The 27543-nt window shown below is 35.3% G+C and overlaps 1 protein-coding gene across 1 annotated transcript; it reads right to left on the bottom strand.

Moving 5' to 3' along the window:
• Window positions 1–45: 45 nt before the first annotated feature.
• Window positions 46–26156, bottom strand: LOC119530090 (protein FRG1). Its single transcript, XM_037831204.1, has 9 exons — window positions 25873–26156; window positions 23684–23754; window positions 18738–18863; window positions 17739–17796; window positions 8694–8808; window positions 6211–6315; window positions 2989–3080; window positions 2369–2479; window positions 46–146 (listed from the first exon to the last, which is right to left on the bottom strand). Exons 1-9 carry the CDS (start codon window positions 25932–25934, stop codon window positions 110–112), a joined length of 777 nt encoding a protein of 258 aa, XP_037687132.1. The 5' UTR covers window positions 25935–26156; the 3' UTR covers window positions 46–109.
• Between the last annotated feature and the right edge of the window lie 1387 nt (window positions 26157–27543).

Below are 27543 nucleotides of genomic sequence, written 5' to 3'. Positions count from 1 at the left end.
ATTACTTGAAAAATAATTTCATAACAGACCAACAACTCTGTAAAAGCACTTCCACTGAATATTTTATTCAGAAAAAAAAAAAAAGGGATAAGACAAACAAAACTCTTGGTCATTTGCAGTATCTATCAGCTTTCAATTTGGCTCTCCTGTTTAAACAAAGACAAATAAATATTAGTCTATGCAAAACCTGCTATATCTAGTCAATATTTATGTCACAAAGACACTAAATATAAAACTACTAAATACAATATTTAGCTACTAAGTATAAAACATGCTCAGAAATTGTGCTCTCAATTTTGCTTATTATAGTACCACATAAGTTATATTCAAATATTTGTATTCAAATTTTAATTTTTAGTTTTATGTTTCACACAAAGTAGATTCTGTTCTTATGAAAGTCTTAATATTTAATAAACATTGCCCGCCCAATGGCTTTTTTCAATGCAAAATAGCAATTTTAATTACATCCTTTGAATTTAAGTATGCCCTAAAGTTTTAACAGAGTGGCACTGCTGTATTTTGACAAGTGATATGAATTTATTTAATTTCTTTTGAGTCCACATTCTGATTATTTTATTTTTTATATCCCTGATTTCTTAGAATTAGAACTATGCTAATTTGCTCAAATGGAAAAAGTTCCTACATCATTCACTGACTTGAGATAAGAACTCTATCAACTAATTAATAGGAAATATATTATTAAGCATTGCCTTTGTCAGGTAATGTAAATAAGTTTTGGAGTAATTTTTTCAACATAGAACTTGGCAGGAGATCACCAAATTCTTTCAATCTGGTGCTTATTTGATTTATAGTTGTGAGCTCACAGCTAAACCTCTCTACCTGTTTTTTTATATTGTTAATCTAGGACACTACCTATCTAAATAGTAGTAATAAATATTAATAATGTGCTGTAATAAATATCCTGCATACTTCTGAATTCAACTTAATAAAACTGCTTAAATTTCATTTAAATTTTTTTATGCTATGATTTTTTAATCATTTTTTATTTTAGAATATAACATATATACATAAAAGTGATAACTTTCCAAGTGCAATTTAGCAAGTAGTTACAGAGCAAATTTCAAAGAATATTATAGGTTACAGTTCCACAGTTTCAGTTATTGCATTATGAAATATAACATATACAGAAAAAAGGTAATATCTTTCAAAGTATGATTTAACAAGTATAGACATATAGGAAATTTCCAAAGTTGTTATGAGTCACAGTACCATAGTTCCAGTTATTTCTTTATTGTGAAATATAACATACATACAAAAAGGTATAGCTTTCAAAGAACAATTTAATAAGTAGCTATAGAACAAATTTCAAAGGAGGCTATGTGTTACAGTTCCACCATTTCAATTCTTTCCTTCTAGCTATTCTAGTACTCTAGCAACTAAGAAAAAGAAAATTATATAAAGATTCAGCATTCATAATCCTTTGTTAAATTCCATCTTGTCTGCTGCTACCTCTTCTCTAGTTTAATCACCTTCCTGATCTTCAGGGATGTCTAGGCAGTGACCACCCTAACCTGTTCATGTTGAAAAGGGATGTCAACTTTATTAGCAAAGGGGACACATCTAGTTGATGTTCTTGAAGATGCTATTGCCTCTGGGTTTCGGGACTTAGCTGGCATAGGAGCACTCTGAAGGATTTAAGTTTCTGACAAATAAAGTTAGTGAATGAAACTTTTTATAGAGTCTCAGATAGGCATCCAGGTATTCTTTAAGATTTTGGGGACTACTGTTGACTTGGGCTTATCATATTGTGGTCATCTGGCATATCTAGGTGAAGCTTGCATAGGAGTAACCTCCAGGACAACTCTTGACTCTATTTGAATTCTATTGGCCACTAAAACCTTATTTTGTTTCCGTTCTTTTTCCCCTTTTTGTCAAAAAAGGCATTCTCAATCCCCATTCACTTAAATTTTATACTTAGTAATCTTTTAACTGATCTATTTTTATCTCATTATTAGGAACCTGTACATTATAGATTCTACAAAATCTGTATTTGTCAAACTACTTTCTAACCCTTGTTCTAATAGTTATAAAAAGATGATGGCAAGTAAATTTATGAAGTAACTTCAGTCAAACCTGAATTTCTTATAATAAAGTATATAAATACTTAGAACTATATAGACTCTAAGAGTTCAAGATGATCTTTTGTGGCAATTTTTTCCCAGACTTATGATATCTTTTCTAGGTAATATTACTATGTTTTCAATTTAGAAAAAGTAAAGTAATCTAGTAAGGAAATGACCTAAAGCAATTAAAAAGAATATTGGTTTTGTACATGCCACTTCTATTGGCTACTGAAAATAGCTGGAAATAAGTGAAAATAGTTGGAAATAAGTGAATATGTGCCTACCTGTCCAGAAGCGTCTCATGCAAAAATCCATCTTTCCGAGCCTTTTTAAGAATTTTATTGTCTTCTTTACTTACTTTAAGTTTGTGGTCTTGGAAGCTCTGAAATTTCTTTCTGTTAAAAAAAAAAAAAAAATTCTTTGAAAAATACCTCAAACTTCGCTCACAGTTGTTTACTGATAAACATACAAATATTTTTAGTCTTTTCATTTATTAAAAATTTTAATTGTATTTCTCTAATAACTTGAAGCTTTTCATTATGAAGATGAGCTCAGTGACCCACCATCAACAAAGCAGTCATTTGGGTATTTCTAAAAGACCCTATTTTGACCAGGGAATGTTGGCTGGAGTCCCCTGTGTTCTGGCCATGGAGCAGCATTTGATTGGCATTGTGTTCTGACAAATTAATGAACGGGGAGAAATGACTAAATCTAAGTGACTTTATCTTTGAAAACTAGGATAATTAAGAAAACCAAAACCTTAAGAAAAGCAAGCAGCTCAGTACTTTGTCCTAAAGTCTATATTATGCTGCCTCTTCTTGTCCTTCAGATATTTTATTTTAAAAGCTTCTTGAGAAATACTTAACTGTCAAACCTGTAGGTGTAAAAGGAGAAATATACATACACATAATTTATTTCACACTGTTTAACATTTCCTTTGTCTTCTTCTGGAATGTCATCTTTTTTCTTGGTTTCTCTTTCAGCACAGGATCTAATCTGGGTATTGGAGAAGTGAACATAACAAATTATGTATTTATCTTCCCTCCTTTGAACTTTGTTCATTACACAGAAGATTCAAAGGGATTTCTTCACAAAAGAAGAAAATGATCAACTTAGCAATAAGATTCAGAAAAAGACAGGTTCTGGTTATGTGTGTTTTGATTTCATATATACTGCTATCATATGCTTCTCTAGAACCTAAAACTGAAGAGGCTAAGGAGAAAAAGATTTGAAAAAGATTTTACAGGTCAGATCCATCTGAGTATTTAGGCAGTAATTCAGAAGTAGAATACTGGCCTCAAAGTAAATAAAACAGGATCTAATTATTGCTGGTATATAGTGTTCATTTTATCAGACTGAAAGTTAAGATAGTAGCTACTTTACTTTGCACAATTACCAAAATTTATTAAAACTTTCACACATTTTTTTTTTTTTTACATAATTGAAACCCAACACCTTTAATCCTTTTTATATACTCATGAATCTTGACAGATATTTACTATCACTTGCCATAAATTAAATGATCCAGATACAGCAACTTGAATCAGTTAAGTAGGGCAAGGAAGAAAACAGAATTTGGGCTCATTGGAGCCGACTCAATTTGTAACCCAAAGGACCTGTGACAGCAGAGGCCTCTGTGGCTGAGAATCCAATTCAAGACTGCTTAGAAAGTGGTGAGTGTGCCAATGACATGCGTGTGACAGTTCTGGTTAGAGGGGGTCCTAGAAGACCTGGGAAAATTCTTGGCTGAGGTTCTATGACACAGTACTACTTTTGGCAACAGGGTAGATAATCCTAGACCATAAAGGTAATCCAGATGAAAAATAATTTAAACATGATACAATAAAATTCAATACAAATAAATAAAAATAAATTAAACTAAATTTTGATAAGACACAAATCCATCAGCATTTCCCTAATGCCCTGTTTCCTGTGGTTTGGAATGTATGAGTATCTTCAAGAGACAGACAGGCCTAGCACATATCCTGTCTCCATCTAGCTGTGTGACTTTCATGAAGTGACTGATCAAAACTGGTGAGGATATAAGCAGGGTAAAAGGCTGTTTCCTTATCTGTAAAGTTAAGATAATGATAGCTACCTCACAGGAACAGTATGAAGACTAAAGAAGACAACGCATATGATACATTCAGCAAAGTACATAGCTACTTGCATTAGTAAGCTACTTGTATTAGTTTTATGTTTATGTAATTGAAAAATCTGTGACTAACCTTTCACTTTTCCAAATAGAAAAAAGAATATCTGAGTTTTAGATTGAAATTATTTGGGACTTCTGGCAGTCAAAGGACCTTTCAAGGAAGTACATAAAATATACTGAAATTTCTAATTCCTGAGCTGTCAAGAGTGTGATTTCTTTCTCCATCAATTCCAAATGATGAAATGAGCAATTAGTGATATTCTCATTTTTGTTTAAAAAGATCAGCTATATTTTTCAAGGTTAAAAATACTAAAAGACCATAAAATTGGCTATTATGAAAATCAAGAAAATTTTTAAAATAATAAAACAAATACATGACAGGGAATCTAAAACAAAGCATATACAGATGTTTGATGCTTTTCCATTATGCTGGTAGCTGAGAAAAATGTAACATAGATTTTTATGCTTTATTTATAAGGATTAAGGCCATTTTAGAATGGGTATTTTTTTCCTCCATAACAGAACCGTCCACTTTGGTCCCCTCTAATTTTACTGCCTCATTTCAGAAATCACCTGCCTTACACACAGCATATCTGTACCAGATGAGCTGGAATCAGTTGATTCCCCAACAGAGACAACTTAGGTAGGATTCAGTATGCCCATTACTCAAATGGAATGCCAAGAAAAAGAAAAACATTGTGTCAAGAAGGCAGTAGTTATTCCATAGACGTATCTTCATGTGTGTTTTACATTAAAGATCTTGGGGCTTTTGTAAGCTTGTTAAGCCTTAAAAGTCTGTCAAATTCCAGCTAGGAAAACTACCTGGTTTATCCAAGTTATTTTGTAGTTTTATCTAGAATTTCACCTTGATAAGAAGATATCTGTGTAACTTGTAAAACAAATAGTAGAATTAGGGAATTTAGCCCAGAATAGGGAAATTTATTTCCAGCATAGTGACTATTATGAAATAAGAAACCATTACGTGCTTTGTGTTTCTTCTCATATAAAGAAGACCTACTTATTTATCAAAAGATCCAGAGTTTGAGGGTTAAAGTCCTAGAAGTTCCGCCATGACTCTAATACATTTTATATAGCGATTACCTCATGGATTCTCAAGTGTTAAACACAAAATAATCTAGTATCCTTCTCAGACATAATGGTGGTGTGTAAGTTAGTACAATCGTTATGCAGGGCATTTTGGTAACAACCAACAAAATTACAAATGTATATACTGCTTGACCCTGTAATTCCGCTTCTGGTAATTTATCACCAGATATAATTTTTATACCTACAAAATGATAACACAATCAAAGTTATGTGCCATGGCACTGTTTATAAAAGCAAGAGACTGGAAACAATCTAAATTTCCACCTATAAGAGACTGATTAAATAAATTATAGTATATCCCTAAAACAGAATACCTATAATATTTTATGGCTATAAAAGAAAGAGAAAGTGACAGAGAGAGACAGACAGCTTTCTACATATTGAAAGAAGTCAGGGTCTAGAAGAATGTGTATAGAAGGCTACCTTCTGTCTACAAAAAGTAGGAAACTGCAAACATTCACATTTTTATAAAGAACAGCGTGGATGAGAGACACAAGTCCTTAAATTTTTATATTTTAAAAATTGAACCATATGAAGATATTATCTATATGAAAAAAAATTTTTAATGCAGGAAAGAAAAAAGAAACTCAAGACCTAAAACACATGTTAAGTGACACAGAAAAGATACAAGTACAGGGAGATAACAGCAAGGTAGTTTTTAGACGTATTAATTTCTCTACCACATTGTATAAACAAGCCACCAGTTATGGGATTTGTAATTGAAAATAAAGCTAATTTGGAACATCATATTATAAAAAGGAATTAATTAAATCTTTAAATGACAGTAAATGACTTCAGCATTTTAAAGAGATGTAATCACATCATATGTGTGATGTGTTTTAGTCTGAAGAAGGTCATGATTACCTTTATCATTTCTTCTTCTCCTGCTGTTTTGCTTTTTGCTTCTATATCACCTGCTTCATTGCATCTAATAAAGCAGCTATTTGAGGCCAATAAAGCCATTTTCCCCTAAATAAAAACAACAAAACAGAGCTATGAGAACAGCAGCAAAAGAATTCTTAAGTCTTTAGAGTAATTTTTTTTCCTGTTCTACAAGTAATTAAGAAAAACACTTTGGAGAAAAAAACTGGAAAATACAAAAATGTATAGAAAAGAAGACTAAAATCACCTATCATCTTACTACTGAAAGATAACCACAATAAATATCTTCAATATATTCTTTTGGACCAAATTAACAACACAAAACAGAATTGTTTCCTTTGGCCTAAAAGATCTATTGAGTATATATAACTGATTTAATTCTGCTTAAAAGTTACTTTTAAAGACTTATTTAAAAATTATGAACAATATAATACACAATAATTTACTCAAGATGTAGTGTTTTAAGTACAATTTATTTTCTCCATAGTTAGAAATATAAAAATATATCATAAAAAGCTACACTTTGGTTTCTTTGAATTTACTGTTCAGAACTTTAAGAACCAATGTCTGAGGGACCTCTGTGAAAAGAAACATTTATACTCTTCTATATTGTTTAATGTTCAATATATTACACTGCTTTGTAATAAAAAAAACTTTGAAAACCAATTTTCTTGTATATAAATTTGATTAATTTAAATTCCCTTAAAATTTAAAGTGTAATTATAATTTGTATATGGTTGATTCTTTTGGAAAAATTTGAACACCTTAAACATCAGACAAAATAGTAACAAATATAATAGTTACAAAATGTATTAATACTTTATTATATCCAGTCACAAAAGTGCAAATAATGTGGATGTGATCTATTTCTTTATTCAAAGTGGCAGGGGCTGGGTTGCCTGTCATCTGGTTGACTTTTGGTGAGGACTGGGATATTGCTGTGTTATCCTAGGTGACTTAAACCCTTGCTGCTGATCATTTGGCCAAGTCCCTTTCTGGAATAAAGTGTTACTTGTTATATCAGGGAATTTTTAGCTTCTCTTTCATTTAAATGTAACTATTTGAAATTTAGTGTCTTTTCCAAAAATGAAATGAATAAATGAAAAGACCTTTCCTAAAGTTCTGTACGACTGGTAGTATCTGACTCATCATCCTGTCATTACGATATATTTACCTTTTCTGTTGCTATATGTATTATTATATCTCATTATTATATTAGGATCTTCTAGAAAGGATGGCATCTCATTACAATTAGGATTATAAGGAAGGGGTTGCAACCTATTCAAGGGTCATGTTATTAATTTAGTGGGTCCTGACCAGTATTAAAAAAATTAAAAGACACACAAAAAAGAGTAACATAGGAAGTATCAGAGTGCATAACATTATAAGTTATAAATAAGTACTGCTAAGTACAACTCTTGTTTCAGTGATACATACATACTAGACTACAATATAAAACTGTATTTCTCACTCTGGGTTGGGGTAAAAAATATATGAAAGCCACTGACCAGAGATTTTATCATAGGGGATGAAGGAATGAGTTTAAATGATCATCTCTTTTTTGGGAGAGGGGTGGCTAATTTATCATTTTGGAAAACACTGTTTGGATCCTACATTGAATTTGTTATAGCATATAAGCATTTGTGTTACTCAACTACTTAACTCCTCTTCTACTGGGTTATTATATGAGACTGGGGACCACTTGCCCTTGCAGTTCTTGATATAGTATCCAAGTTTTGGAGACTGTATTTGTTCTAATATGTTTTAGTTCAATCCTTACTGCTTATTCAAATAGAAAAAAAAACCTTGCAAGTTCTGTATAAATAAAGACAGACTTAACAAAATATCCATATACTGCAACACTTTCCTACTTACTAAAATTAAGAAAAACTAAATATTATAATCATCTTTCTTTTGTATTAAAACTACCATTTTGTACACTATATATTTGTTTTTCTCTTTGAGTATCATTATGAACTAAAGGACCTTCACAGACTAATTTTATTTCAATGAACCCTGATAATTTTTATTATTTTGTGTACAAATTTTGTCACAATTTGGCCAATGGTCATCCCCTTAACCTTGTTCCACTGTCCTCCTATGATGGCTTTTAATATTTTTGAATCCATGATTTCTGTTAATAAAAAGACACTCCTGAACTCCTATCCTAAAATTTAGGGTTGACAATGCTCAAATTCTTAAAAAAAAAATAAAGGACCCAAATCTAGACAGATGTATAGGAATGATGGTGGGCAAAAGTAGTACTGCTATTTTTGTTGCACCATTTTTTTTGAGATTTTCTTATAGTTACAAGTTTATACTGACGTTTTATTCCCCAACTGAATGTATTAGGTTACTGTACCCAATTTTTTTTTTTTTTTTTTAAGAATACATGATCTCGTTGACTATTTAAAGATTTTCTCTTACATTGACAGGAAATTTCTATCAAAAATAGTAACACTTACATCTTGAAAAACTGGCTCCCATTGTTCTCTTGGTCCAATTGCATCTGAACGCCCAACAACAAGTCCATCTGAATTTATACCAAGATATTTTCCATAGCCGGATTTCAAGGCAATTCTTCAGATTAAGAAAATTGATAAATGTTAAAACCAAGGGAAATAAAATGCAATACAGAACTTAAAAATAGTAAATACATACAAGCACATACATGATTTCTTTATAATAAGATTTTTATTCTAATAAACATTTTTCTCATTAGCTTTATGAAACCTGTACATACAAAAGGGCAAAAAACCTTTGCTTTGTCTAGGCTGCTGCAAATATTTTCCTAATCTGCCTTTAATTTTGTTTATAATGTTTACTGTAGAGAAGGTTGTGACTACTGCTCTTAAAATTTAAAAGTCCTTTGCCTCGGAGGTGGGGCAAGATGGCAGACTGGTGAGCTGTATGTTTTAGTTACTCCTCCAGGAAAGCAGGTAGAAAGCAAGGAACTGCGTGGACTGGACACCACAGAGCAATCTGACTTTGGGCATACTTCATACAACACTCATGAAAACGTGGAACTGCTGAGATCAGCGAAATCTGTAAGTTTTTGCGGCCAGGGGACCCGCGCCCCTCCCTGCCAGGCTCAGTCCCGGGGGAGGAGGGGCTGTCAGCTCCGGGAAGGAGAAGGGAGAACTGCAGTGGCTGCGCTTATCGGAAACTCATTCTACTGATTCAAACTCCAACCATAGATAGACTGAGACCAGACACCAGAGAATCTGAGAGCAGCCAGCCCAGCAGAGAGGAGACAGGCATAGAAAAAAAACAACACGAAAAACTCCAAAATAAAAGCGGAGGATTTTTGGAGTTCTGGTGAACATAGAAAGGGGAAGGGCCCTGAGACGCATATGCAAATCCCGAAGGAAAGCTGATCTCTCTGCCCTGTGGACCTTTCCTTAATGGCCCTGGTTGCTTTGTCTCTTAGCATTTCAATAACCTGTTAGATCTCTGAGGAGGGCCCGTTTTTTTTTTTTTTTTTTTTTTTTTTTTAATCCTTTTTTCTTTTTCTAAAACAATTACTCTAAGAAGCCCAATACAGAAAGCTTCAAAGACTTGCTATTTGGGCAGGTCAAGTCAAGAGCAGAACTAGGAGAGCTCTGAGACAAAACGCAATAATCCAGTGGCTGAGAAAATTCACTAAACACCACAACTTCCCAAGAAAAGGGGGGTGTCCGCTCACAGCCATCATCCTGGTGGACAGGAAACACTCCTGCCCATCGCCAGCCCCATAGCCCAGAACTGCCCCAGACAACCCAGTGTGACGGAAGTGCTTCAAATAACAGGCACACACCACAAAACTGGGCGTGGACATTAGCCTTCCCTGCAACCTCAGCTGATTGTCCCAGAGTTGGGAAGGTAGAGCAGTGTGAATTAACAAAGCCCCATTCAGCCATCATTTCAGCAGACTGGGAGCCTCCCTACACAGCCCAGCAGCCCAGAACTGCCCTGGGGGGACGGCACTCACCTGTGACATAGCACAGTCATCCCTCAACAGAGGACCCGGGGTGCACGGCCTGGAAGAGGGGCCCACTTGCAAGTCTCAGGAGCCATACGCCAATACCAAGGACTTGTGGGTCAGTGGCAGAGACAAACTGTGGCAGGACTGAACTGAAGGATTAGACTATTGCAGCAGCTTTAAAACTCTAGGATCACCAGGGAGATTTGATTGTTAGAGCCACCCCCCATCCCTGACTGCCCAGAAACACGCCCCATATACAGGGCAGGCAACACCAACTACACACGCAAGCTTGATACACCAATTGGACCCCACAAGACTCACTCCCCCACTCACCAAAAAGGCTAAACAGGGGAGAACTGGCTTGTGGAGAACAGGTGGCTCGTGGACGCCACCTGCTGGTTAGTTAGAGAAAGTGTACTCCACGAAGCTGTAGATCTGATAAATTAGAGATAAGGACTTCAATTGGTCTACAAATCCTAAAAGAACCCTATCAAGTTCAGCAAATGCCACGAGGCCAAAAACAACAGAAAATTATAAAGCATATGAAAAAACCAGACGATATGGATAACCCAAGCCCAAGCACCCAAATCAAAAGACCAGAAGAGACACAGCACCTAGAGCAGCTACTCAAAGAACTAAAGATGAACAATGAGACCATAGTACGGGAGATAAAGGAAATCAAGAAGACCCTAGAAGAGCATAAAGAAGACATTGCAAGACTAAATAAAAAAATGGATGATCTTATGGAAATTAAAGAAACTGTTGACCAAATTAAAAAGATTCTGGACACTCATAGTACAAGACTAGAGGAAGTTGAACAACGAATCAGTGACCTCGAAGATGACAGAATGGAAAATGATAGCATAAAAGAAAGAATGGGGAAAAAATTGAAAAAAATCGAAATGGACCTCAGGGATATGATAGATAATATGAAACGTCCAAATATAAGACTCATTGGTGTCCCAGAAGGGGAAGAAAGGGGTAAAGGTCTAGGAAGAGTATTCAAAGAAATTGTTGGGGAAAACTTCCCAAATCTTCTAAACAACATAAATACACAAATCATAAATGCTCAGAGAACTCCAAATAGAATAAATCCAAATAAACCGACTCCGAGACATATACTGATCACACTATCAAACACAGAAGAGAAGGAGCAAGTTCTGAAAGCAGCAAGAGAAAAGCAATTCACCACATACAAAGGAAACAGCATAAGACTAAGTAGTGACTACTCAGCAGCCACCATGGAGGCGAGAAGGCAGTGGCACGATATATTTAAAATTCTGAGTGAGAAAAATTTCCAGCCAAGAATACTTTATCCAGCAAAGCTCTCCTTCAAATTTGAGGGAGAGCTTAAATTTTTCACAGACAAACAAATGCTGAGAGAATTTGCTAACAAGAGACCTGCCCTACTGGAGATACTCAAGGGAGCCCTACAGACAGAGAAACAAAGAAAGGACAGAGAGACTTGGAGAAAGGTTCAGTACTAAAGAGATTCGGTATGGGTACAATAAAGGATATTAATAGACAGAGGGGAAAAATATGACAAACATAAACCAAAGGATAAGATGGCTGATTCAAGAAATGCCTTCACGGTTATAACGTTGAATGTAAATGGATTAAACTCCCCAATTAAAAGATATAGATTCGCAGAATGGATCAAAAAAAATGAACCATCAATATGTTGCATACAAGAGACTCATCTTAGACACAGGGACACAAAGAAACTGAAAGTGAAAGGATGGAAAAAAATATTTCATGCAAGCTACAGCCAAAAGAAAGCAGGTGTAGCAATATTAATCTCAGATAAAATAGACTTCAAATGCAGGGATGTTTTGAAAGACAAAGAAGGCCACTACGTACTAATAAAAGGGGCAATTCAGCAAGAAGAAATAACAATCGTAAATGTCTATGCACCCAACCAAGGTGCCACAAAATACATGAGAGAAACACTGGCAAAACTAAAGGAAGCAATCGATGTTTCCACAATAATTGTGGGAGACTTCAACACATCACTCTCTCCTATAGATAGATCAACCAGACAGAAGACCAATAAGGAAATTGAAAACCTAAACAATCTGATAAATGAATTAGATTTAACAGACATATACAGGACATTACATCCCAAATCACCAGGATACACATACTTTTCTAGTGCTCATGGAACTTTCTCCAGAATAGATCATATGCTGGGACATCAAACAAGCCTCAATAAATTTAAAAAGATTGAAATTATTCAAAGCACATTCTCTGACCACAATGGAATACAATTAGAAGTCAATAACCATCAGAGACTTAGAAAATTCACAAATACCTGGAGGTTAAATAACACACTACTAAACAATCAGTGGGTTAAAGAAGAAATAGCAAGAGAAATTGCTAAATATATAGAGACGAATGAAAATGAGAACACAACATACCAAAACCTATGGGATGCAGCAAAAGCAGTGCTAAGGGGGAAATTTATAGCACTAAACGCATATATTAAAAAGGAAGAAAGAGCCAAAATCAAAGAACTAATGGATCAACTGAAGAAGCTAGAAAATGAACAGTAAACCAATCCTAAACCAAGTACAAGAAAAGAAATAACAAGGATTAAAGGAGAAATAAATGACATAGAGAACAAAAAAACAATAGAGAGGATAAATATCACCAAAAGTTGGTTCTTTGAGAAGATCAACAAGATTGACAAGCCCCTAGCTAGACTGACAAAATCAAAAAGAGAGAAGACCCATATAAACAAAATAATGAATGAAAAAGGTGACATAACTGCAGATCCTGAAGAAATTAAAAAAATTATAAGAGGATACTATGAACAACTGTATGGCAACAAACTGGGTAATGTAGAGGAAATGGACAATTTCCTGGAAACATATGAACAACCTAGACTGACCAGAGAAGAAATAGAAGACCTCAACCAACCCATCACAAGCAAAGAGATCCAATCAGTCATCAAAAATCTTCCCACAAATAAATGCCCAGGGCCAGATGGCTTCACAGGGGAATTCTACCAAACTTTCCAGAAAGAACTGACACCAATCTTACTCAAACTCTTTCAAAACATTGAAGAAAATGGAACACTACCTAACTCATTTTATGAAGCTAACATCAATCTAATACCAAAACCAGGCAAAGATGTTACAAAAAAGGAAAACTACTGGCCAATCTCCCTAATGAATATAGATGCAAAAATCCTCAACAAAATACTTGCAAATCGAATCCAAAGACACATTAAAAAAATCATACACCATGACCAAGTGGGGTTTATTCCAGGCATGCAAGGATGGTTCAACATAAGAAAATCAATCAATGTATTACAACACATTAACAAGTCAAAAGGGAAAAATCAGTTGATCATCTCAATAGATGCTGAAAAAGCATTTGACAAAATCCAACAACCCTTTTTGATAAAAACACTTCAAAAGGTAGGAATTGAAGAAAACTTCTTCAACATGATAAAGAGCATATATGAAAAACCCACAGCCAGCATACTACTCAATGGAGAGAGACTGAAAGCCTTCCCTCTAAGATCAGGAACAAGACAAGGATGCCCGCTATCACCACTGTTATTCAACATTGCGCTGGAAGTGCTAGCCAGGGCAATCCGGCAAGACAAAGAAATAAAAGGCATCCAAATTGGAAAAGAAGAAGTAAAACTGTCATTGTTTGCAGATGATATGATCTTATATCTAGAAAACCCTGAGAAATCGACGATACAGCTACTAGAGCTAATAAACAAATTTAGCAAAGTAGCGGGATACAAGGTTAATGCACATAAGTCAGTAATGTTTCTATATGCTAGAAATGAACAAACTGAAGAGACACTCAAGAAAAAGATACCATTTTCAATAGCAACTAAAAAAATCAAGTACCTAGGAATCAACTTAACCAAAGATGTAAAAGACCTATACAAAGAAAACTACATAACTCTACTAAAAGAAATAGAAGGGGACCTTAAAAGATGGAAAAATATTCCATGTTCATGGATAGGAAGACTAAATGTCATTAAGATGTCAATTCTACCCAAACTCATCTACAGATTCAATGCAATCCCAATCAAAATTCCAACAACCTACTTTGCAGACTTGGAAAAGTTAGTTATCAAATTTATTTGGAAAGGGAAGATGCCTCGAATTGCTAAAGACACTCTAAAAAAGAAAAACGAAGTGGGAGGACTTACACTCCCTGACTTTGAAGCTTATTATAAAGCCACAGTTACCAAAACAGCATGGTACTGGCACAAAGATAGACATATAGATCAATGGAATCGAATTGAGAATTCGGAGATAGACCCTCAGATCTATGGCCGACTGATCTTTGATAAGGCCCCCAAAGTCACTGAACTGAGTCATAATGGTCTTTTCAACAAATGGGGCTGGGAGAGTTGGATATCCATATCCAAAAGAATGAAAGAGGACCCCTACCTCACCCCCTACACAAAAATTAACTCAAAATGGACCAAAGATCTCAATATAAAAGAAAGTACCATAAAACTCCTAGAAGATAATGTAGGAAAACATCTTCAAGACCTTGTATTAGGCGGCCACTTCCTAGACTTTACACTCAAAGCACAAGCAACAAAAGAGAAAATAGATAAATGGGAACTCCTCAAGCTTAGAAGTTTCTGCACCTCAAAGGAATTTCTCAAAAAGGTAAAGAGGCAGCCAACTCAATGGGAAAAAATTTTTGGAAACCATGTATCTGACAAAAGACTGATATCTTGCATATATAAAGAAATCCTACAACTCAATGACAATAGTACAGTCGGCCCAATTATAAAATGGGCAAAAGATATGAAAAGACAGTTCTCTGAAGAGGAAATACAAATGGCCAAGAAACACATGAAAAAATGTTCAGCTTCACTAGCTATTAGAGAGATGCAAATTAAGACCACAATGAGATACCATCTAACACCGGTTAGAATGGCTGCCATTAAACAAACAGGAAACTACAAATGCTGGAGGGGATGTGGAGAAATTGGAACTCTTATTCACTGTTGGTGGGACTGTATAATGGTTCAGCCACTCTGGAAGTCAGTCTGGCAGTTCCTTAGAAAACTAGATATAGAGTTACCATTCGACCCAGCGATTGCACTTCTCGGTATATACCCGGAAGATTGGAAAGCAGTGACACGAACAGATATCTGCATGCCAATGTTCATAGCAGCATTATTCACAATTGCCAAAAGATGGAAACAACCCAAATGTCCTTCAACAGATGAGTGGATAAATAAAATGTGGTATATACACACGATGGAATACTATGCGGCAGTAAGAAGGAACGATCTCGTGAAACATATGACAACATGGATGAACCTTGAAGACATAATGCTGAGCGAAATAAGCCAGGCACAAAAAGAGAAATATTATATGCTACCACTAATGTGAACTTTGAAAAATATAAAACAAATGGCTTATAATGTAGAATGTAGGAGAACTAGCAATAGAGAGCAATTAAGGAAGGGGGAACAATAATCCAAGAAGAACAGATAAGCTATTTAACGTTCTGGGGATGCCCAGGAATGACTATGGTCTGTTAATTTCTGATGGATATAGTAGGAACAAGTTCACAGAAATGTTGCTATATTAGGTAACTTTCTTGGGGTAAAGTAGGAACATGTTGGAAGTTAAGCAGTTATCTTAGGTTAGTTGTCTTTTTCTTACTCCCTTGTTATGGTCTCTTTAAAATGTTCTTTTATTGTATGTTTGTTTTCTTTTTAACTTTTTTTTCATACAGTTGATTTAAAAAAGAAGGGAAATTTAAAAAAAAAAAAAAAAAAAAACAAGGAAAAAAAAAAAAGATGCAGTGCCCCCTTGAGGAGCCTGTGGAGAATGCAGGGGTATTCGCCTACCCCACCTCCATGGTTGCTAACATGACCACAGACATAGGGGACTGGTGGTTTGATGGGTTGAGCCCTCTAGCACAGGTTTTACCCTTGGGAAGACGGTTGCTGCAAAGGAGAGGCTAGGCCTCCCTATGGTTGTGCCTAAGAGCCTCCTCCCGAATGCCTCTTTGTTGCTCAGATGTGGCCCTGTCTCTCTAGCTAAGCCAACTTGAAAGGTGAAATCACTGCCCTCCCCCCGACACCCAGGGGAGTGAATCTCCCTGGCAACGTGGAATATGACTCCCGGGGAGGAATGTAGACCTGGCATCGTGGGACGGAGAACATCTTCTTGACCAAAAGGGGGATGCGAAAGGAAATGAAATAAGCTTCAGTGGCAGAGAGAATCCAAAAGGAGCCGAGAGGTCACTCTGGTGGGCACTCTTACGCACACTTTAGACAACCCTTTTTAGGTTCTAAAGAATTGGGGTAGCTGGTGGTGGATACCTGAAACTATCAAACTACAACCCAGAACCCATGAATCTTGAAGACAGTTGTATAAAAATGTAGCTTATGAGGGGTGACAAGGGGATTGGGAAAGCCATAAGGACCACACTCCACTTTGTCTAGTTTATGGATGGATGAGTAGAAAAATAGGGGAAGGAAACAAACAGACAAAGGTACCCAGTGTTCTTTTTTACTTCAATTGCTCTTTTTCACTCTAATTATTATTCTTGTTATTCTTGTGTGTGTGCTAATGAAGGTGTCAGGGATTGATTTGGGTGATGAATGTACAACTATGTAATGGTACTGTGAACAATCGAAAGTACGATTTGTTTTGTATGACTGCGTGGTATATGAATATATCTCAATAAAATGAAGATAAAAAAAAAAAAAGAAAAAAAAAAGTCCTTTGCCATACTTATCAGATTTTCAAACAAATTAAAGAAATAATGATGTTACTGTGATGTTTTTAAAGTTATGATTTATTTTTTATTTTACGAAACACCCCTGTGATCCTAGCTTTGAATTATAGGTTAATTATAATATAACATAAGTCATTGATGGAATGATTACTGATGGAATCAATTACTAGAATACTGATATTCAACTTAAGTATATCTATTATTCAAAGCATCATTCTATACTTTTTGCATTGTGAGAAAATAAGAATAAATTTATTGTAAAATTGTGAGCAAATATTCTTTTGGTCTTTATGACAATGTAACATTTGCTACATGTTTCAAGAATATTCCTATCTTCTTCTATTCTCCTGTTGTTTGTCCTCTGACTTATGACCAGTGAGTTTATATATCATAGCAACATCAGACCAGGTTTTGTCTTATATTAGTTTTCTTCACATCTTTTTTATTACTGATATCTTATTTGGTTTATGACATTATTATTCATCATTTTTTTTAACTTACACATTTTTCTAGTCTAGTATTACATATTGTTAGGTATCAAAATGTATGCTTTCTATCTGGAGCTTCAATTCTCTTCTAAAGACACTGTTATTGCAAATCTAATTTAATAATACCTAAATAATTACTGAGTATATAAAAAATGCTGTATTTTTGAAATGTCATAAAATCTACTTTTCAAGAAATATTGTTTTGCTTTTGGAATCAAAATTATTCTCTGGGCTTAAGTCGGATACTGAAACTTTTTAAAATGAATGAAAATACGTAAAAAAATACAAAAAAACATTATTCAATTTAAGCTTACCTGGAATCAGACAATTTGACAGCTGTAAACTGCTCTGGAGGACTAGGACCCTCATCAACTACAAAAGAAAAACCATTTTAAAATAATTTGACATTTATTATAAATATACTTGGACAGATATTCCTTAGCTTTTAAAACTTTAGCTTTTTCCTTTTAAAAGGACAGCATAACATTTACAAATTAGTTTGGAGTAAATATCAGAGTATACCAATGGCAGAAATAAGACTGACCTTTTAAACTGCTTGCCGTTCCCACTGTGAAATGATAATTAATTCACTAATGGGTAAAATGGAATAAGGTTGGCTGTTTCTAATTTAAATGTAAGAATACTGTGAAATAAATGTAATAATATGGCATGTATAGTACCAAGATTTATTTTATCTAATTATAACTACAGTGTTTAGCTTTATGTACTTAATAAGGTGGGTCCACGTGGTGTTTATTCAGTCATTTCCTGGGTTTTTCCCTTTGTATTTTAAAATACAGTACATAAACAAACAATATTTTAAAAACCAAATGCTCTCATTTATTCAAGGAATGGCCACTGTGACCAAATGATACTGCTTTTTAACCTAATTATTTCACACTTCAACAGTGCTTCCTCTGATGGGCTAAAGGGAAGGAGATGAAGCTTCAAATTGTTAACTGCATCTCAGGTTAGTTTTGGCAAAAGGTCTGAAAAACAATAAAGTTCAAACTTTTGACTCAACCAGGTTTCCTTTTTTTCTTTCCACTTACAATTTCAATGATTCATGTTATTTGGATTTCAACACTCTTCTGTAACTATACAGAATGTTTCCAAATGTATATATGGAAAGAGCAAGTTGCCAACAGTTGGTAAATATTGAGAAAGGAAAAAAGTGGAAGAATGAAATGCAGCCGCTCCACTCCTTTGGAATATACTTGAAGCTACTTAGAATTTGGCCTAAGGGAATGACTGTCATAAAATATAGACTTTAAGTGGCCATTTCCCTTTCATTGCTTCCACCAAACACAAACCTTCTTTATGTGGGGCTCCCAATGTAAAAAGACCATTGTCAAGTGCGTGTATATAGGTTCCTTTATCCATTTCAATTGCTATGGTTCCTGAAATTTCACCAAAGTTTGTTACTGTCCACCAGATTCCTAAAAAATAAAATCAAAATTTAAAGTTACATTTTAGATTTGACACAAAGTTCTTTTTGTTGCTTTAGTTGAAAATTACTTTTGAGACCTTTTTATCTTGCAGTTGTAAGAAATAATACAGAGCGATCCCATATACCCTTCTCCTAGTTTCTCCATATCATAACATTTGCATGACTATAGTACAATGTCAGTACCAGGAAATTTCCATTGATACAATTCATGGAACTTAAGACAGATTTTACCTGTTTTACATGCACTCACTTGTGGGCATATGTAGATTCATGTGACCACCACAGTCGAGATCAGGTTCTTTTTCAAATACTAAAAATATATAGGTAATACATGTGAAGGTATAAAAAAGATACATAGAAACAGTCTCTCATTCCAGCCTCCCAATGCCCAGACCTGCTTTCAAGAGGCAATGGCCAACAACCTGTTTTTTTATGTATCTCTCCAGAAAGATTTTCAAACACAGTAATCTTAACTATGATTTTAGATTAGATGCAGAATGAGCAGAAACTATACTTTTGTACGCTGATGGCTAGTTCACCAATAGAAATGTTAAATTCTATGATCTAATTATTTAAACAGATTGTTGGCAAAAGTTTATATTCTAAAAGAAAAAGAGATGGACTCAAATCTTCCCCTGAACTGTACTTTAGCTACAGTAGAAATGAATCAACCAATGACTAGCTATTAGACGATATTAAAGAATTCTTGTTAATTTCGTTAGGCCTGATAATGATACTGTGTTATGTAGAAAAAGAAAGATTAAAACAGAGGGAGAGAGAGGGAGAGAAAGAGAAAGAAACCTTATAAGAGATACACATTTATGTATTTTTGGGTGAAATGGCATGATATCTGTGATTTGCTTTAAAATTCTCCAGAAAAAAATGCATGAGTGTGTGCAGGTATATGTAAAAATGAAACAAGACTGGCAAAATATTTATAACAATGAATACTGGTTACAGGCACATGGGAGATTCATTATTCTTTTCTCTCCCCTGTTGTGTTAATTAAAAAATTTCCATACTGTAAAATTTTAAAAAAATTGCTCAAAATTTCCTATTCATCTAAACAGTTTAGGCATTCCACAATTAATTTTAAATAATCAGTAAATTTATCTAAAGACTATTAGAAAGTAATAAAAATAATATAGTGAGAGGTTTAGATGATAATTTGAGCTATTTTTGACTTGAAGCTATAATTTCAGTAAAGGAAACAAGTTCTTTATTCAGAATCATGATCAACAGCCTTTTGAGCTGCAAATCTTTCTTAAGAATACAAAGTTGGGGATTTTAAAATTGTTTGTATTTTACATATTCTATGACATGTTGACCAACTATATTTAATATTAAATTAAATAATTTTTATACGGTTTCTTATCAGTGGTTTGCAGATGAAGAAGGAATTTCTGCCAGACAAGCTCTTCAAAATTTTTAAACTCTGACAAAGTAGGAAGATTATACAATAATGTTACTTATAAAAATTGAAACTGACGATGAAGTTAACTTGAACATGTGCCAGTTTTTTCTTCCCCTGAGATTTTAATGTGAAGGCTAAACATTTCATCTTCAAAGATTAAATGTGAGCTATTTTGCTGATTTTCTGCAAGTGACCAACATTCAAAGCTCACAAGTATACTCCCGTGTTTAACAGCTTTAGTAACATAACATAATACTTGTCAGTGTCACCCTACTGTTTTGCCTGTAGAAAAGCAGTGGACACTGAGAACAGTGAAAACTGCCTATCTCTGAGTGAGGATAAAGCTCAAGCTACATTCCTAGTTCAGCGGACACCTATGCTGAATCTGAGAATCACATCTGAAACATTACCTTTTTTTTTTTTAAAAGAAAGACAATATATAGATACCTGCTTCAAGTTCTTTCTTCCTACACCTTATGCAGACTAAATTAGGTACTCCTGTTACCCAGTCTCACAATAAATAACAAAGACTGTCACACATTGTCATTTTTTATTTAACTGTTTGGAAACTAAGATCTATGAGGGGAAGGACCAGATCTGTCTTGCTTATCCATTTCTGGCAGAGAGGATACTCAAGAAATGTTTCTTAATATTGAATAGTGAATGTCCCAGTTTAAAAGCCACTGTACTTGACAAAATATTGCCAGGGTACCCATCTTCTATGCTATTAAAGCTACTGTAGATACCAAAGGATGAGGAAGGACTATAATTTGAGAGGCCTTTCTTTGTCAATCATCTGTTTCCCAATGCTGCTCACAAGCCTCCAGCTGATGCCTGTATAACACTACCTACTAACCCCCCTGAGGAGGCCATATGGATGAGAGGTGGTTTGTGATAGCTTACCTACCTTTCAACCTACCCAAAGCTGTGTGCTAAAGGGCTTCCTTAAATCTCTACCATAATTATGCCTGTCACATAGGGACCATGCATCTTAGCTTTGTAGTCTAGTATCATTCACAAAACTGCAGCAGTAAGCTGCTAGAATGCTTACATGGTTTAGTTCCTGGGAAAGCCAGGTGGTATCTAGGAGTTTCACAAACTTAATTTTAAGTTCAATTATTCCCAAACCTAGCAGAACTCTCTGCAGGTCCTTGGCCAAGGGCTGAGCTGTGCCTGTGCTGGGTAAGACTTCACAAGCCCTAACAAAGTGGCCACTGCAGCGGAGGGCTGAACGTAAATACGCGAGGAGGCAATGACGCAATGATGGGAGATGCTAGTGTGGAGAGATCTGAGTACCTTGGGCACTTGGTTGAGGGGATTACAGGGCAGATTCTAAAGACATTATAAAGATAAGGAAATATTATGAACAACTTTATGGCAACAAAGTCAACAATTTAGGTGAAATGAAAATTTCTTGAAACACACATATTACTAGAAACGATACTAGAATATCTGAAAATACTTAATTTCATTCATAATTTAAAGCTTTCTTGCAAAAAAAAAAAAAAAACAACAAAAGAAAAAACAAAGAAAAACAAACCAAACAAAACACACAAAAAAAGAAAAAAAAATTTCTCACAAAAAACCAACCCTAACCAAACCAAACAAACCAAAAAAAAAAAAAAAAACCAAAAAAACAAACAACAACAACAACAAAAAAAACAAAAACAAAAACAACCTCTAGGGCCCAGAAGACTTCCCTGGTGAATTCTATCAAACATTTAAAGAAGAAATAACACCAATCTTACACAGCTATTTTCAGAAAATAGAGGAAGAAAGAGTCCTTTCTCAGTTCCTTCAACAAGGCCAATATTACCTTGATACCAAAATTAAATAAAGACATTACAAGAAAAGGAAAATACAGTCCAATATCCCTCATCAACATAGATGGAGATATATTTATTATTAATTATTTGTAGAGATATAGAAAAGTCATTTGAAAGAATTAAACCTTTATGATAAAAACTCTCAGTAAACTAAGTTTTAAAGGAAACATTTTCATTTTGTTAAAGAACATCTACTAAACTCCTACAGCTAATATCATACTATATGGTAGACTACCGAAAGCTTCCCTCTTAAGACTGGGAACAAGGCAATTACGTCTACTCTTACCACTTCTAGTTAACATTATAGAAGTCCTGGTAAATGCAGTAAGACAATAAAAGGAAATAAAAGACAAAACTTGGAAAGGAAGAAATAAACTGTATTCATAGAGAACATGATTGCAGATTTTAAAATTTTCTACATAGCACCATACCAAAATGAGAAGGCAAACCACAGAGTGGGGGGAAATATTGGCAAACATAAATCTGACAAAGGACTTGCATCCAGAATATACGAAGAAGGCCTACATTGACAACAAAAAGACACATACCCAGTTTAAAAAATAGGCAAAATATTTGCACAAACACTTCACAAAGAAGATATATAAAAATAGCCAAGAACCATATGAAAAGTTGCTAATTGTCGTAAGTCATCAGGGGAATAGAATGACTTCACACTCACTCACTAGAATGGCTAATAGTAAAAAGACTGATAATACCATCAAACTCTGGCAATGATGTGGGGCAACTGGAACTTTAATAGATTCTTGGTGGGCATGAAACAACCACTTTAGAACACTGTTTGGCCATTTCTTATAAAGTTAAATATTCACCTATCCTTTAATGCAGCAATTCTATACCTAAATATCTACCCAAGATACTTCCCCTAATTTCAGAATTGTTGATTTTCTATTTCAAAGAAATGTGAGATCTTCTAAAATATAAGCTTTATGCCATTTCACATAAAATGTAAAGAAGCTATAATTTATCAAGCTTTAAAATGGAACTTGCTAAGTTTTAAGAGATGAAAAATGGCTTTAAAGTATTTGTATGGATGGGATGGAAGGATGAAGTGGAATAGTCTAGTTAAGGGTGTGTGGGCTGGTTTATTTCTGGTAACATTTACAAGATACCTTGATCTTCTGTTCTGTTGAATTAAGATTTTCACTCATTTTACAGTTTATAAAATAATTATTTTTATTGTGAATATAATTCCTTTGGGAAGAAACAAATCACTGGTTACAAATAAAATGTATACATGTTCAAAGAAAACAAATTGTGAAACGTATTTGGTTAAATACTATTTATTTATATAAGCCCTTGAAAATTACGTATCAGAATCTCTGGGCTATTACGTAGTCTAATGGTACCTAGTAAATCAGAGAGTTATGTTTCCTTTCTTGTGTGCTTTGTTTTGATAATGAAGAAAAGGTATCAGTGACATCTACTGTACAAGAGAACAAAAGAAATCTACAACTGCAAATAATATTTGAGCATTTTATCTAGGAAAATATTAACAGGGACTCAACAGATTTGACTTTTCTCAGAATAAAGTATTGAAAACTGACTCACCAACAATATCAAGCTGAGTTTCTTCTTCCTCTTCTCTCTTTCTCTTCTTATCTTTACTCTTTTTCTTCTTACTACAAGAGATAATTTATATAGAACAGTTTAGATATATTAATTGGTATGTTAAACATTCCAGGATGGAAGTTTTCTAGAAGAGTCTTTACAATTGTACACTGATTTACAAATTATTGGTTTACAATCATTTACACTGATATATCCTTTTACTTATAGTATGGGAAGATGCTTCTGACCCTGTACATATTGCATAATAGTTAAGAGTACAGATTCTGGAGCTAGATTGCCTGGTTTGGAATATGATTCTGCCATGCTGTGTGATTTTTAGGAAAGTTACTTAACCTTTCTGAGTCAGTTTCCCTACCTATAAAATGGGCACAATAACCTAACACCTTTCACAAGGTTGTTGTGAGGATTAAAGGTTAGTATGCACCGTCATCCATTGCTGGTGGGAATGTAAAAGGGCACAGCCACTTTGGAAAACAGTTCCTCAAAAATTTAAAAACAGAGTTATCATATGATCCAGCAATTCCACTCCTAGGTATACACCCAAGATAAGTGAAAATGTTTGCTCACGTAAAAACTTGTGCGAATGTTCTTAGCAGCATTATTCATAATGGCCAAAAAATGTCAACAACCCTAATGTCCATCAACTGATGAACAGATAAACAAAAAGTGTTATACACATGTAATGGAATATTATTCAGCCATAAAAAGAATGAAATACTGATACGCGCTACAACATGGATGAAACTTAAAAACGTTTTGGTAAGTGAAAGAAGCCAGACACTAAGGGTCATATGTTGTATAATTCTATTTTTATGAAATGTTCAGAATAGAAAAATCCACAGAAAACAGAAAGTAGATTAGTAGTTGCCAGTGCTGGGAGGAGGGGAGAATAGGCAGTGACTGCTAATGGGTACCCAGTTTCTTTTTGGGGTGATAAAAATATTCCTGAATTAGACAGTGATAATGGTTGCCCAATTCTGTAAACACAGGAAAAAATGACTGAATTGTGAAAGAGTGAATCTTATGGTACATGGCTATCTCAATAAAAAAACAAAACAAAACTCAAGGGTCATTAAAAAAATTGAATATGTAAAGTGCTTAGAAGAGTTCTTGGTACATAGAAAGTGCTATTTATAAGTGTTAACTGGGAATACATACAGGAATACATACCTGTTTGCATTTTCAATAAAGTAAGTTTTCAGAATTAAATCCTCCCCTTCCCCCATCTTAGCAAATTCAGACAGTAAAAGTTTTCTATTTATTCAGAAAAAGTTCTACATGATTTCAGATCCCTAGGCAGATTTCTCAAGAGCAGTGGCTTCCATTTGCTTCTTGACACTTACTTTCCATTTCAGCTAAAAGTACAAAACACTCTGTTTATAACTGAGGCCAGGAGGATATACTCAACATTTACATGAATCGTCAACCCTGGAAAAATCTAACACGTAGAAAAAGAGGTGGAGATATGCGTGGATGGCTATCTTTTCCTAAAAATCTAATAATCATAAATCACAACTACCACCTCCTCCTTGCACTTGGCTCTACTTATTTATTGTACATGTTATCTCGTTTAGTCCTCATAAAACCCTATTAGAGTATCTAATTGGATAACTAATCCCTCTTAATAAAGATTCACTAAATTCCCCTAACCCACAAAATTAGTAATTGGTGGAGTCCAGATTTGAACCTAGATCCCAATCAGGGCCCGTATCCTTAACCACAGTGAGATTTAGCCCAGTTCCACTCCTCATATTACATTACAGAAGAGTAAACAAAATTTCCTGGTGGGAGGAGTAAAGGAGTTAATGGTGAAAATAATTATCTGTATACAAAGTTTTCATTATGACCGACGGGATCGGATTAATACAGACCCACCATGCTTAATCTGGAGGGAGGCCTCAGGGACAAACAGGGGACCCAATCAGGTGGCCCCTGGCCTCCCACTTCTGTCTCTCCCGTTTCAGGGCACAGCGGTTAGGGCGCGTCTCTGAGCCCTGTCTCCCCAGATCTGTACAGGGACGGGAACTGAGGCGCAGCGTCTGTCCATCCCTCCAGGCCCAAGGGCTGGGAGCCTAAATGACAGCCCTGTACGGTTTCCAGGGGACGCGCGTGGGCGGGAGCGTGTTAGGAAAGAACGGAAGAATCCCCTCACAAACTTCCAGTCTCACCTCTTAGCCTTCGTTCCCTTGAGCACGAGTTTGGTGGACTTCACATAGGAATATTCGGCCATGGTTCTGGTGACAAAGAGATGGAGCGGGCTCAGAACAAAATACCTTGACTGGAACAGGAACTGACACAGAAAGCACAGAAGTTGAGCCGGAACGAGGACTCTCTGCGTACGAAACAGCGGTAGTCGATACTTTCGTGAATTCGACCTTTTTACTTAGTCTTAAAAGGAAAATTCTACTTCCTGTTTACTTGTCAGGCACTACGGCAACCGCAAAAGGCCGAAATACACCAGCGTTCACTTGTTCCTTCTCGCGGAACTCTCGAATGCCTGATAGGGCTTTCCCTAAAGGGGAAACCGGAAGGCGCGCGCCCTCTGGTGGACGCGGCGGATTGAGACAGTGTCCCGCTAGGTCTCAGGAGTTGGCGACAATTTGGTCAGGCAGCCTCCCGGCACTTGTGGGTAGCGGACTGGGGGCTGGCTGCTTGCAGTTTAAAGAGCAATTAGGGGATATTATAAAATATAAGTAAGTGAAAAAGTTTGGTCCTCAGATTTCACAAGTGCTGTAGGAAGTTGGTTGGAGGGGCGGACAGAGATTGTCGTTGAAGATTAATCAGAGAAGTCTGAATAGGGTGGGTCTTGAGAGATACTTTCATGGAGTCAGTCACCTGAGTATTTCTCTTGCTTGCCCCGATCTCTTCAACAGTTATAAAATTCACTTCTCTGTTCTAATTTTCTCCCCGTTCCAATTTTCTATACTGCTGCCTGATTGGTCTTTCTTAAAAGAAATAGCTGATCATTGCTATTCCCCTATTACAGGCAGCCCATTGCATTCAGGGGAAAAAAACTCAAATAGCCTAGCATCAGTTAATAAGCTACCGATGACCTGGGCTCTTTCCTCACTACTTTACCAACTCCTGCCACTTTGATTCTAGTCGTGCTAAATAATTAGGAATATTTTACTACTCTGTGTTTGCTGCTTCTGCCCACATTGCTGCCTTTTCTTCATATTTCCCCCTTCAGCTAGAGCTTTCTTCAACTTTTAAGACAAACTCAGGCATCATTTCCTCCAAAAAACTCATCTTTGAATGACCTTCTGTATTTCTCATAATATTCTACATTCCTCATGGCTTTTTTTTTTTTTTTTTTTTTTTTTTTTGGGCAGGACCTGTAACTTATTCATCCTTGTTTCACCTATACCCTACAGTGGTAGTGTGAAGCTGAATGGACCCCAGAAGATCATGCTCTCAAAGCTAATCCATTCCTGTTGGGGTGGGACCGTTTAATTAGGTTATTTCAGTTGAGGCATGTCCCAGATGGGTCTTAATCTTCTTACTGGAGTCCTTTATAAGAGGATGAAACACAGAGAGAAACCCACAGAAGTCACAGAAACAGAGGGGGACAGAAAGGAACAGAGAGGAAGCCACAGAAGCCAGAAACTGGAAGCAACGAAACCTGGAAGAGAAGGGAGAGACCAGTAGACACAGCCATGTGCCTTGCTGTGTAACAGGAGGAGTCCAGGATTTCTGGCAGCCTGTCTGCAGGAAGAAGGTATTGTCCTGATGATGCCTAGATTTGGATATTTTCATGTCCTCAGAACTGTAAGTATGTAAACTAAGACACTCCTATTGTTAAAAGCCAGGACATATCTGGTATATTGTATTTCTGCAGC

The sequence above is a fragment of the Choloepus didactylus genome, chromosome 3 (assembly GCF_015220235.1).
Source record: "Choloepus didactylus isolate mChoDid1 chromosome 3, mChoDid1.pri, whole genome shotgun sequence".
NCBI lineage: Eukaryota > Metazoa > Chordata > Mammalia > Pilosa > Megalonychidae > Choloepus > Choloepus didactylus.
Note: the sequence above shows the minus strand (reverse complement) of the source record. Positions and strands in the feature narration are given on the sequence as shown.

What these genes read in the sequence shown, in the direction of transcription:
- LOC119530090 (XM_037831204.1), bottom strand. Translation starts at nt 25,934, where the DNA reads ATGGCCGAATATTCCTATGTGAAGTCCACCAAACTCGTGCTCAAGGGA. An exon ending in AACTCAGCTTGATATTGTTG is followed by an intron (nt 18,864 to 23,683) that starts GTGAGTCAGTTT and finishes TTTATTTTTTAG; the next exon opens with GAATCTGGTGGACAGTAACA. An exon ending in GTCAAATTGTCTGATTCCAG is followed by an intron (nt 8,809 to 17,738) that starts GTAAGCTTAAAT and finishes CTTAATCTGAAG; the next exon opens with AATTGCCTTGAAATCCGGCT.